Raw genomic sequence first — 12,122 nt, forward strand, 5'->3', positions numbered from 1 at the left:
GGGCACCTCACTGGACATCAGAGGGGCAGGATGGCAGAGGCAGGTGGGCTGGCACCTGCCAGCTCCCGCCATCAACCTGATGGTGGCTTTGTGTGGACCTCACACCTGTCCTGGCACCCCTGCCACCAGCAGGTCCCAAAATCCTGGGCGGGGACAACGGGAGGACTCCTCTTGTACCTGACATGGGAGGGTCCACTCTGACCCTTTGAGGGGCACAGCCCCCAATGTCCTGCAGCTGACAGAGGGTCGTGTGTCTCCAGCCGAGCGATGGGGTGGCTGGGGGTGACACAGAATCAGACCTCAGACCAATCACTCAGGGTCCGGGTGACCCCAGGTGAGCTACATACCCTCTCTCTGCCTCAGACCCCCCCTCTCAGTAACATGGGGCCTGTGCTAGGTTGGACTCAGACTATTATTATTACTGCTACTGTTATTATTATTGTGATATTATGATTTATAATAAGAGACATAGTTGGACTTCGTTCGCAGTTCCCGGCACACAGCCCCTAAAACCCTTGTAATTTCCTACGTCAGGAGAGGGAACATCTTTTGTTATAATATATACATTTTTTTTTTTTTGGAAAATTTTTTTGTCACACTGCACAGCATGTGGAACTTCCCCGACCAGGGATCTAACCCGTGCCCCCTGCCATGGAAGCGTGGAGTTCTAACCACTGGCCTACCAGGGAGGTCCCTTTTATGATAATATTTGGTCTTATGTCCTCTGTGCCTGAAATGGCTCCAGATAGTAAAGATGAAGGAAGCATCCTTTGCTTTCATAACAAGCTCTTTCAACCACACCTGAGTTTATGCTACGAGGTGACTTTTGGAAACGCCCTATAACCACAGGATCGGGGCTGGTGGCCAGGGGACCCCACTGACCCTGGGATTTGAGGGATGGAACTTTCATCAATGGCCAGTGGTGTAATCCATCATGCCTCCATGAAAATCCCTGAACAAATTTTGTAGAACTTCCGCTAGGTGGACACAGGGAGGTGCTGGGAGGGTGGTGCCCAGAGGGGGCGTGGAAGCTCCGCCCCCTTCCCCACACCTCACCTGTGCATCTCTTCCATCTGACTACTGCTGAATTGTACCCTATTCTAGGACCTGAGATTGACTGGTGTCTGAAGTCAGGGCCATCTTGTGGGGCTGAACCCTTAGCCTGTAAGGTCTGCCTGAACCGGTAGTGTCAGGATTGAGATAAATTGTAGGATACCCAGCTCGTGTCTGCCGGGGATTGGAGAACTGCTTAAGACTAGTAATTAATATTATTAACTGTTGACTAAGTTTGATTCCAGAGAAGACTGGGGACAGGAAAGGAACCTGAATCACAGACAGGCAGAGCCAAAAGGGGCCTCGGGAAGAACCCAGCCGGGTCTCCCATTCTGCAGATGGGAGACAGAAGCAAGAGGATATAGGCCATGGCCCAAAGTCACCCAAGGTTGCCCAAGGTCGCTTGGCATTAAGCTGTGCCCCCTCCCATCCCGTGAAAGCTCCTTCCTCTGCACCGCGACCAAGACGAGTGCCACATCCCTTGGATGTGGACAAAAGTCACAAACCTCCCTTCTCAGTGATAGTTTATTTATTTAACATAAAAATCCCCCAAAGCTCATGGAAATGACGCCTTCATATCACGACAGTAATCAGAATGAATTGTTTTTAAAAACCACAAAACTCGCCGTCGGAAGGATGGGTGTGTGAACTACGACTTGGGGAGGGACTTAAGATGCATCCCATGTGTCACAAGAGGAAAACTCAATGTTCCTTTACAAGGAGGGCTCGACATCCGTTGCATTTCAGCCAAAAACTGCCCCGCAGATAAAAATCTTTCTCAAAGCCGATTTCAGAGGGTGTGGGTAGCAGCCCTAGGTGCTACCGAGGACACAGTGGCCCCGTATAGACGGAGCTGTGCCTCAGAACTTCACACACCTGTGGACGGGTGGCCGACCTGGAGACAGCCACCCCGGGGGTCTCTCTCTATTCTGGAGGGGCTGTGAGGTTGGGTTGGGGTCCTTGGTTCCACTTGCCCATTGTCTATGGCTGCTGGTGGTCCGGAGGGGGTGGTCGGTGGGCCACGGTGAACCAGGGGGTCCGTGCTGGAATTTCTTGTTATGCTGCAGGCTCCTTGAGGGCGGGATGGGTCTGCCTCTTTCGTCCTTCTGTCGCCTCTGCAGCCGCTCAGTAATTGTCGTGTTAGGTGGAATGCATCTGTTCCTGTCCCGGGCTCCTTTTTCTCTTCCAGTGGAACACTGGCTTTCCAGGAGTTATTGCATTTACTGTGGACTTGCGGGCCTCGCGGGTCACGTGTCCCTCTCAGCTGAGCAGAGCCAGCCACCTGAACCTGGAGTTCAGGGTGACCTGGCAGATGCCCAGGCACCTTTTAGAAAAGGAGGCACTCTGGGCAGGGGTGGGGGACAAGCTGGCCCAGGATGGAGCGGCCTTTCAGAGGGCAGCCTGCAGAGGCCCATCCACCAGCCTCTCCTGCCTCAGCCTCCAGGTAACTCATCTGCGCCTGGAACATGGTCCCGGTCCTTTATTAGACATTTGGGAAACAGAGCAGAAACGCAAATTAAAAAACCCCACCAGACACCCAAATGCCCTGGCCTCACCGGAGCAGTGCTGGGTTCCAGAAGATGCAGGTCCAAGGCTGCTTAGAAACCCCAAATTTTCCAAGGCAGGAGCCATTGGCATTTGGGGTGGGACAATTCCTTGACATGCAGGAAGCACTGCTGTCCCTTTCGTTCAGCACTGAACGCCACTGGCTCCCTCCTGCCATTGGGATAACCCCAAACGCACCCCCTTGATATCCCAGGTGGAGAAGCATTCAACATCTCCTTTGAGGCCAAGAATCTCCTACTGGGAAATTATTGGGGGAGGGAGGGTCAACCAAACCTGGATGACACCCGCTAAGAAGCCAGCTACAGAGCCAGCAAGAGGGGCCGGATGATGCACCTGCTCGACTTTTGCTCAGATTCATAGAAACAGAGACTCTCAGGGTTGGAGGGGACCGCAGAGGGCCACTTTGTGCAAGTACCGTCCAGCCTTTTCTTGAATGCCTCTAGAGATGGGGAACTCACTCCCTTTAGCTCCGAGCTGACTGGCGTTTCAACCGCATTAGAAAAATGTGTTTTTTTGTCCTAAGGATATCTGCTTCCTTTGAATGCAGGTGGTCGTAGCATCCAGGCCGCTGGTTTTAATTCTCCCCAGTGACCTTCGTAACACTCGAACGTTCAGTACCCTGTACCTTCCTTTTTCTCGATCTGTGTTTCTGGGATGAGCTTATTTCAGCACTGGTTTCTCGGCCTCTGTTCCTGGTGGGAGCCCAAGGGGGCGCATCCCAACCCCATGTTGTCGGGGAGATTAGGGAAGTGGGGAGGCTCATTCCCTCGGTAGGAGGTATTGATCGGAATTGCCCTGTGGCGTGGCCTCTGCGTTCAAGGGGCTTGAGAATGTTCTAGATTGAGGGGGATGTAGGTTCACAACTGTAGAACAAGGATGATTATCAGCGGCCCTCACTGGCGCTGTGGGCTCCGATGCTCCCTAAGAAGGTGGAAGTTATAAGAGGCAAGGGGAGGGCTGTTCAAAGGAAAAGCAGTGAGTTCAAAGGCTGGGCAGTGCCCGGGGGGCATGGCGCTGCTGGGGGTGGGGGTTGAGTTTCCAGGCCAGATGCCCAGGGCTGCGGGGGCCGTTCTGGCAGGAAAGGCACAAGAAGGAATCCAGACCCGGCCAGGGAGTCGATGGGCATCTGTGGCTCCACCTGAACCAGGTGACAAGCAAGAGAAGGGTCCTGACCAGGATTCTGTGCAGTGGTGTGGTGGTGGTGGTGATGGGGGTCTCTGAGGCCACCAAGGACGCACAGGCCATGCTCAACGCTTCTTGCTCTTCTTGGCCATGAGCTCATGAGTGTGGGAGGGTGGAGAACTGGGTCCTTTTCCAGAACGCACTAATACTGCATCATTAAAAAAAAAAGTTTTCAAGCAGCTGGAAAGGATGTTGGGTTTCAGACATGGATGGAGGAGACGGACACCCCCCGGAGACTGTGACTCAGGATGAGGTGGGGACAAGATCCAGGGTCAGAGGGCGTCCGACAGAGGTTTCCTGGCATCTGGGATCTTCTTTTGCGTCCTCCTCTGTGCTCACGTCACCTCAGGACATGCTGGAGAGGCAGAAACACAGTCAAGTTATTATTATTGTATTTAAAGAAAGTGGAAAATGTTCCATGTGTGGGGAATCCAAAAGAATGATCTAATCGGCTTTAGTGTGCCCTCAGCAGCAAGAGTGGCACCTGCCTTTCAAGGTCTGCCACCTGTCACCCACCTTCTAGGTATGGTTCTGAAGGGGACTTCTCCCTTGGTGCCCCAGCCAAAGAACAAGGCCCCAGGGCTGGTGCCCTCGATCAGACTGGAGGGAGGCTTCACTCACCCATCTATGCACCAACCCATCTGTCCATCCATCCACCCACCCACCCATCCATCCATCCATCCACCCATCCATCCATCTGTCCATCCACCTATCCAACCATCCATTATTCATTCACTTATCCATCACCCATCCACCTGTCTATCCATTTATCCACCCATCCACCCATATACCTGTCCATCTACCTATCCATCCATCCATCTATCCACCCTCCCACCTACCCACCAGTCCATCTGTCCATCCATCCATTGCTCCCAACCATTCCTTCGTTTATATATTTAATCATTTTAGACATGCTTGTTTTTATCACCTCTACCTGAGGATTCCAGGAGGAGGTCTAATGCTGCTATCTGTTGTACCGCCGACTTTTTCTCATGGTGAATGATTTCCTCGTGTGTTTTGTGTCTGTGGCTGGGAACTCAGCTCCAGAAGGACTGAGATGGTCTTGTCAGAAATGCATTGAGAACTTGCTTCTATTCAGTGCGCCCAGGGCAGTACTGGTCTAAGACGATTTTTGATGTTTATTTCTCAGCCTGGGGCTTCTTGGGTCACATGGGTAGTATTAAGGCATGTGGCCGGGCCATGTAACGTATTTATAGCAGAGTGTGTGGTCAAGGATTAACCCTGTAGGTTCCAAAGGAAGGTCTGGCCCTTGCCTGTCTTCTGGGAGGTCACCTCTAAGTCCTTGGAATGTCCTTCCTGATAAGAGTATCTTTGTTTGCCTGGGACCTGGGGTCACCCTGGATAGTCTATGCTGACAATGTGATTTAAGGCAGGAACCATGGACCATGTGGTATCAGTTCAACCTCTGGAGAGGCTAGAGACGAAGGTCAGCCATATGGGTGGTCCGCCGTGCATATGACTGACCCCCAGTAAATACCCTGGACACCAGAGCTCAAATGAGCACACCTGGTTGGTGATACTTGGTGTGCATCACCACGCCTGGCTGCTGGGAGAATTAAGGGCTGTCCCAAAACAACTCCCCTGGGAGACAACAACTGGAAGCGTGCGCCTGTCTCCCCTCACCCCACCCCACGCTCTTTTTCCCGTTGCTGACTTTGAGCTGTACCCACCCTTCCACCTTAATAAACCATAACTGTCAGCAGATCAGTTTTGCTGAGTCCTGTGAGTCCTTCTAGCAAACCACTGCCCCTGAGGGTGGTCTCCAGGACCCGTGACACACAGGGAGGCTACTCCCGGCAGTCAGGCAGACACACTGAGATAGGTTGTGGGCAGACAGTGCACCCTCTGGCTGAGTAAAATCCTGGGCTTCAGGGGGCCTGGCTCTGGGTGGACATCTCAGTCAGGGCCGCTGTGTGGCTCAGCTCTGGGGCCTCCTGTTAATGACGCCCCACTGGAGTGGAGCAGGGACCGGCTGCCCGGCCCCAGAGGAGGCCCTGTTGTCATGGTAACCACGGTCTCCCTGCCTCCCTGGTGCAGCATCCTCCCCCCATCAACAATAAGTCATGAGGCACTCATTCCCAGGGTAGGTTCCACATAGAATGTTTCCAAAAAAAGGTGCCAAGATCGCCCCGCTTCCCACCCACCTTGTTTCCTGATCTTCTGTGGCCAGAGCAGACCTGTGGGAAAAGGAAGGAGTCTCAGCATTAGTTGCCTGTCTGGGGAGCCTTGGCATTTGGCCATGAGCCCCATGAGGGCCAATATGGCTTCACCCTGATCTGGCACAAAGCAAGTGTCAGCACGTGTCAGCTGTGTAACAAATGAGCCAGGACAGGCAGTCGTGAGAATGGCTGGGCCCCTTCGCTGCCACAAAATGAAATCACTATTGCTGCTCCAGGTCCACCCACTGAGAAGGCTGAACCCATCCACCGGGACCTGCACAAAGGTCACCAGCTGGAACCTTCATCTGAGGCAGATCTTGGTCTCTCGGCCACATCAGCTGCCCCTGGTCCCCATGCTTGGCCTATACTGGATGCAGGGTGGGAGGAGGGGGCAGTGGTCCCAAGATGCAACCACTGCCCTCAAGGAGCTCAAGGACAGGAGAAGTAGGGTACGACAAGGGTCAAATGCAGGAGGCAGACCTGAAGAAAGAGACAGGAAAGGTGGGAGGGGCCTCTAGAGGCCAGGGAGGGGGTCATGCCATCTGTCTACACATCCCAGGGTGAGGCACTGAAGGACTTTCAGTAGAGAGTTGCTGGATTTAAAAAGAAAAGGAGGGATTCCCTGGCGGTCCGGTTGTTAGGGCTCCGTGCTTCCACTGCAGGGGGTACAGGTTCTATCCCTGGTTGGGGAACTAAGATCTCTCATACCACGGCCCAGCTGGGGGAAAAAAAAAAAGGAGTATAGGAATGGGAACAACTGCTTAACAGGGTACAGGGTCTCCCTCTGGGCTGTGGAATGTTCTGGAACTGGAGAAGGTGCTGGTTGCCCAAAACTACAGATGCACTAAATTTACATTAAAATGGCTGGATGGAATGGGCCTCATGCTGGCCGATTCACAGTGGTGGTCTTACTTCAGCACCATGGTAATGTCAGATCACCTTCACTGAGGTTCCCTGGGCTCAGCAGCCCCCCGCGGGTGTGGGCTCTGGCCCTGTGGCCACCTGCACACACTTACCTGTCCTCTGCCAGCCCCGCCTCCGCCTTCTCTTCAGACCTGGGCAGGACGCACTCTGGCTGTGGCCTTGCGCTGGGGACAGAAAGAGGTGACGAGGGATGACCAGCCAGCCGAGTGGGCCCAGGGGCTCTCGGCTCCCACTGGCCCCTCTGTCTGGACCCATCATGGCCCGACAGCGATCAGGAGAGGGTTTGGCTGCGCCCGGGGAAACGCGGGGGCCCAGAGGGTGGACTGCGTGATGGGATGGCCAGGGGGTTCATGAAGATGGACGCAGATGGTTGGCGGGGGGGAGGGGGAGGGGCTGTGGGCCATTCCTTGGGGGCGCTTATCTCAGCTTATCGCCGCCGCAGGGGCCTCATGCACTTGCTCCCTGGACGCTGCTGCCCGTGTGCCGTGATTCTGGAAGATGGGCACCCTGCTTGTCCTGTCATCTTTCTACTCCCATCCATAGCTAAGGTTCAGGAGGCGGGGGGAGCGTAACTCAGACAGAGAGACAGAGGAGAGGGGGACCTGGGGGTGGGGAGAAAGGGAGGAAAAGAAAGAAGCCAGACCGACAGACATGACTACCTCACACCCATCAGGATGGTTACTACCTTTAAAATTAAAAAAAAAAAATTTTTTTTGGCCACACCACGTGGTGTGCGGGATCTCCGTTCCCCAACCAGGGATCGAAACCCAGAGCCCCTGCAGTGGAAGCACAGAGTCTTAACCACTGGACTGCCAGGGAAGTTCGCAGGACGGCTACTACCTTAAATGTAGAACATGTGTTATGTTTCTATGTTGGCGAGGATGTGGAGAAATTGGAACTGCGCATGGCTGCTGGGGTGAGGATATCAAATGGGGCAGCCGCTGTGGCAAAGATTCTAGCTGCTCCTTGAAAGATGAAACATCGAGTTACCATAAGATCCAGCAACTCCACTCCTGGGTCTATATACACCCCAAAGAAGTGAAAGCAAGCACTTGAATAGATAACTGTACACGCGTGTTCACAGCAGCACAATTCACAACAGCCAAGAGGTGGAAACCCCCAGTGTCCATCGAGAGGTGATGGATGAACGAAATGTGGTCTATCCGCACGCTGGAATATTACTCAGCCTTAAAAAGGAAGGAGATTCTGACGCTTGCTACAATGTGGATGAACCTTGGGAACCTTATGCTCAGTTGGATAAACCAGACGCAGAAGGACAAATACCGTCTGATTGCACTCACACGAGGTCCTAGAGAGTCAGATCCACAGAGACAGGAAGTAGATGGTTAGGGGCCAGGGGCTGGGGGAGGGGCTTGGGAGTCAGTGTTTCATGGGGACAGAGTTTCAGTTTGGGAAGATGAGAAAGTTCTGGAGATGGATGGTGGGAATGGTTGCAGGACAATGTGAATGTACTTAATGCCACCTGGCTGTGCACTTAAAAATGGTTAAGATGGTGAATGGTATGTCCTGTGTATTTTACTGCAACTAAAGGTATTGAAAAAAAAAAGAAAAAGACAGGAAGGAAGGAAAGAGGAAGGGGAGGGAGGGAGGGAGTAGAGAAGAGAGAGGAGGGGAAGGAGGAGAACTCCCTGGAAGGCGTGGGAGGGCGGGCCCTGCTGCCCTCCACGCCCCCTTCCACTCCGCTCACACCCATCACTATTAAACGACGCTGTGTGAAGCCGCCGTAATTTTTCTCATTATGTATCTCATCTGCCGACATCACCCGTCCTGCCCCAGGATCTGCTTTCCTCACTCGGTGAGGCAACCCTCCCCTTTGCCCTTTGAGGAAACTTCTGGACCAGAAGTTTCAGTCTTAATCGCCTCAGTCTCCCCCAGGCTGGCACAGGGCCTGGCATGCTTTCGACTCACTGAAAGCCCCAACTCTTTCTCAGACTTGCTGTGTGGCCTTGAGCAGGTGCCTTGCCCTCTCTGAGCCTCGGATGCCCAGCCTGTCAGATGCTTTTAGGAATCCTGGCCCTGCCCTCCTCTTGGGGTGGAGGAGTGGGGATGGGGGGGATGAGAAAGGATACAGGAATGGTATAAGGGCTCCATAACTGGGTGGGACCAAAATAGTCCTGAAGTTCTGTGAGCACTGCCACTTTCGAAAATTAGCCAGTAAGTCAGTGAAGGGGCGATTCTGGGGTAAGTCTGGCAGGGGCGAGCATGGAGCGGGTTGTGTTCCCCCCACTGTCATCAGGATTACTAGGAGGACTCTCTATGGAGTCTACTATTTTTGTCCGGTGGGTTACGTTGGTCCTGATTTCTCACAATAATCCTCAGGGTGGCTGTGAACTTTTCACTTGCCTAATGTCACTCTGTGACTAAGTGAGGGAGCCTGGATTTGAGCCTGGATCTGACACCAAGCCCTCGAGAGAAGGGCAGGGCCTTGAGCTACATGTGTGCATCACATGGGTCCCCACTGAGTGGAAGCCACCAATTTCCCCCCAGCTGTGGGCCCGGCTCAGCGCCAGCCCTAACCTGGCCCGGGCACAGGCCACTCTGCACACACCTTTCTCTCCTGGCCTTGAGCCTTTCCTCTTCGTACCTGGAAGAGAGAGAAAGGAAAGCACATGAGATGCAGCCTGGGAATCCCCTTCCCTCTGGGAACAGGGAAGCAATCTCACTGTCACATCTGAATACACGCCAGGTCTTAGAGCAGAAAGGACAGCCGGAGCTGACGGGTCTACTGGTCTTTTTTATGTTTCCTTCAAGCCTGCCCACGCCCACCCCACCCCAGGGCAGGGGATATCTGTTTTGTTGGTATATTCCACCATCTGGAGTAGATACGGCTCAGCGGACATTTTTTGCATCAGCCTCGAACACGGCCAGTGTAAAGCGACCCCCTCATTGACGTGGGTTTGGTCTACAGGCCCCTCCATCAGGGCAAAGTTTTCCTGTAAAGGGCCAGAGAATCAGTATTTTTGGCTTTGCAGGCCAGTCTCTGTGGCAACCTCTCGATTCTGCTGTAGCTCGAAAGCAGCCGTGGATGGTTTGTAAATGGATGCATGTAGCCGTGTGCCAATAAAACTTTATTTATAAAGACAAGCCAGGGGGCCAGGGCTCACTGGCCCCTGGCCTGCACTAGATAGCCAGGCCCGCTGTGTTCTGTAATTTCACAGGAGCTTGTTTCCCTGTATTTCCTTCTTTTCTGCTTTCCCACACAGGTCTGGTTTCCTGGCAGCTCGGTTGAGCTGATCAGAGGTGGCTGAGAGGCGAGCAGCCCAGGAGCAATGGGGATGGAGGTGGGGGGGTGTTCCCATGGCCCAGGGACACTCACTGTAGCACGCAGTCTGGGATCTGCACGTGCTCCATGGGGATGAGCTGCTCCAGATCTTCCAAGCTGTGCACATACTGGATCTTGTTGATGAACTTGACGCTGGTGGGAGAAGAAGCAGGGAGACATCTGAAAGCAAGCCCTCAGGGTGGCCCCTCAGGGCCAGAAGGAGCGATGGCCGACAGGGTTGCACACGCAGCAGTATTCCGGGATGCCCCAAGCACCTTCGCCCAAGCTTCCCTCCCCACCTGTGCCAGCCTCCACCCCTGGCCCCTAGTGGGGGAACAGAGCAGAACCCGGGGTCTCCCCTTGCAAGAAGAGAAGCGTCCTGAACTACGTGTTGGACACCAGTCCTTGCTGAGCTGAGGAAATTCTTTGAAGGAAGCAGAGAGGAAAGAGATGCTGCTGGACTCCAGGCCCCATCCTCCCCAGGAGTTGTTCCTCTGTGTGAATCTTCCCAAGAATGCTTTTCTGGCACAATCGCCACTGCCTGGATGGCACCAGTAGTCATTTGGTCACGAGACAGATGCACATGGGGACTGCTGATTCATTCCACATTCTTTCGGGATGAATGGCTTGTTCCGGTCCAAACCCCAGCTCTGGCTGTCTGCTACCGACTGAGGTGCTTTGTCACCAGCGCATTGCTTTGAACTCGTGATTATTTTTTTAAAAATTACCTTAAACCTAATTTTGGTAAAATGTCCAATAAACTTTTTTCAAGGTCAAATCAGTTTTTTTTTCCTTTAAAAAAAATTATTTATTTAGTTGCGCCAGGTGTTAGTTGCGGCAGGTGGGCCCCTTAGTTGCAGCACACAAGCTCCTTAGTTGTGGCATGCAAACTCTTAGTTGTGGCATGCATGTGGGATCTAGTTCCCTGACCAGGGATGGAACCTGGGCCCCCTGCGCTGGGAGTGCGTAGTCTTATCCACCGCACCACCAGGGAAGTCCCTCACATCAGTTTTTCTAACGATGAGAAATATAAGGCCAAGAGAATGTAACAGGACACTAAGCCATAAAATAATCAAATAACAATAAAGAAAAGAAAAAAAGTAAGATAGAGTCACATAGTTACAAAACTGTGTCAGAAGTTTTACATCTAATTTTAGAGATTAGATAGGAATTCGGCTCAAACTTTCCGGCACCCGGCAAAAACGGAGACCCATGAAGAATGTTACAGTTTGCAGTGTCCATAAGAGAAAAATACACGGGTTAATCAGCAGAGGCCACTGGTAACTGATCAGGGAATGACAGACGGTTTTCCCACAGAGAGTCACAAAGCGGCCATGTGTACCAGAATAAATAAACCCCACCGCTTTTGTGCAGTTGAAATTTCTTTTCTTTCTTCCTTCCTTCCTTCCTTTCTTTCTCTCTTTCACTCTCTCTCTCTTTCTCTCTGTCTCCCTCTCACCTTCCTTCCTTCGCTGAACTACAAAGCTTGCAGGATCTTATTTCTCCCACCAGAGATTGAAGCCGGGCCCTCAACAGTGAAAGAGCAGAGTCCTAATCATTGGACCGCCAGGGAAGTCCCTGAAATTTATTTTCTTTTTTAAAGAATCATCTCTTTTTTAAAAAATTTATTTTTGGCTGCATTGGGTCTTCGTTGCTGCACGTGGGCTTTCTCTAGTTGCGGCGAGTGGGGGCTACTCTTCGTTGCAGTGCGCGGGCTTCGCATTGCGGAGCACGGGCTCTAGGAGTGTGGGCTTCAGTAGTTGTGGCACACGTGCTCAGTAGTTGTGGCTCGCGGGCTCTAGAGAACGGGCTCAGTAGTTGTGGCACACGGGCTTAGTTGCTCTGCGGCATGTGGGATCCTCCCGGACCAGGGCTCGAACCCATGTCCCCCACACTGGCAGGTGGATTCTTAACCACTGCTCCACCAGGGAAGT

The 12,122-nt window shown here is 53.0% G+C and overlaps 1 protein-coding gene across 1 annotated transcript in view; it reads right to left on the reverse strand.

Moving 5' to 3' along the window:
• Positions 1-1,681: 1,681 nt before the first annotated feature.
• Positions 1,682-12,122, reverse strand: part of ATCAY (ATCAY kinesin light chain interacting caytaxin) — a 35,632-nt gene continuing 25,191 nt past the window's right edge. Inside the window, exons 9-13 of the mRNA XM_024745876.1 lie at positions 10,243-10,341; positions 9,475-9,510; positions 6,998-7,069; positions 5,967-5,999; positions 1,682-4,156 (exon numbers count right to left, since the gene is read on the reverse strand). Of these exons, the coding sequence (XP_024601644.1) occupies positions 4,147-4,156; positions 5,967-5,999; positions 6,998-7,069; positions 9,475-9,510; positions 10,243-10,341 (250 nt within the window). The 3' untranslated portion in view covers positions 1,682-4,146. The remainder of the gene's footprint in view (positions 4,157-5,966; positions 6,000-6,997; positions 7,070-9,474; positions 9,511-10,242; positions 10,342-12,122) is intronic.

Source organism: Neophocaena asiaeorientalis, unplaced genomic scaffold (assembly GCF_003031525.2).
Source record: "Neophocaena asiaeorientalis asiaeorientalis breed wild unplaced genomic scaffold, Neophocaena_asiaeorientalis_V1.1 scaffold357, whole genome shotgun sequence".
NCBI classification, from domain to species: Eukaryota; Metazoa; Chordata; class Mammalia; order Artiodactyla; family Phocoenidae; genus Neophocaena; species Neophocaena asiaeorientalis.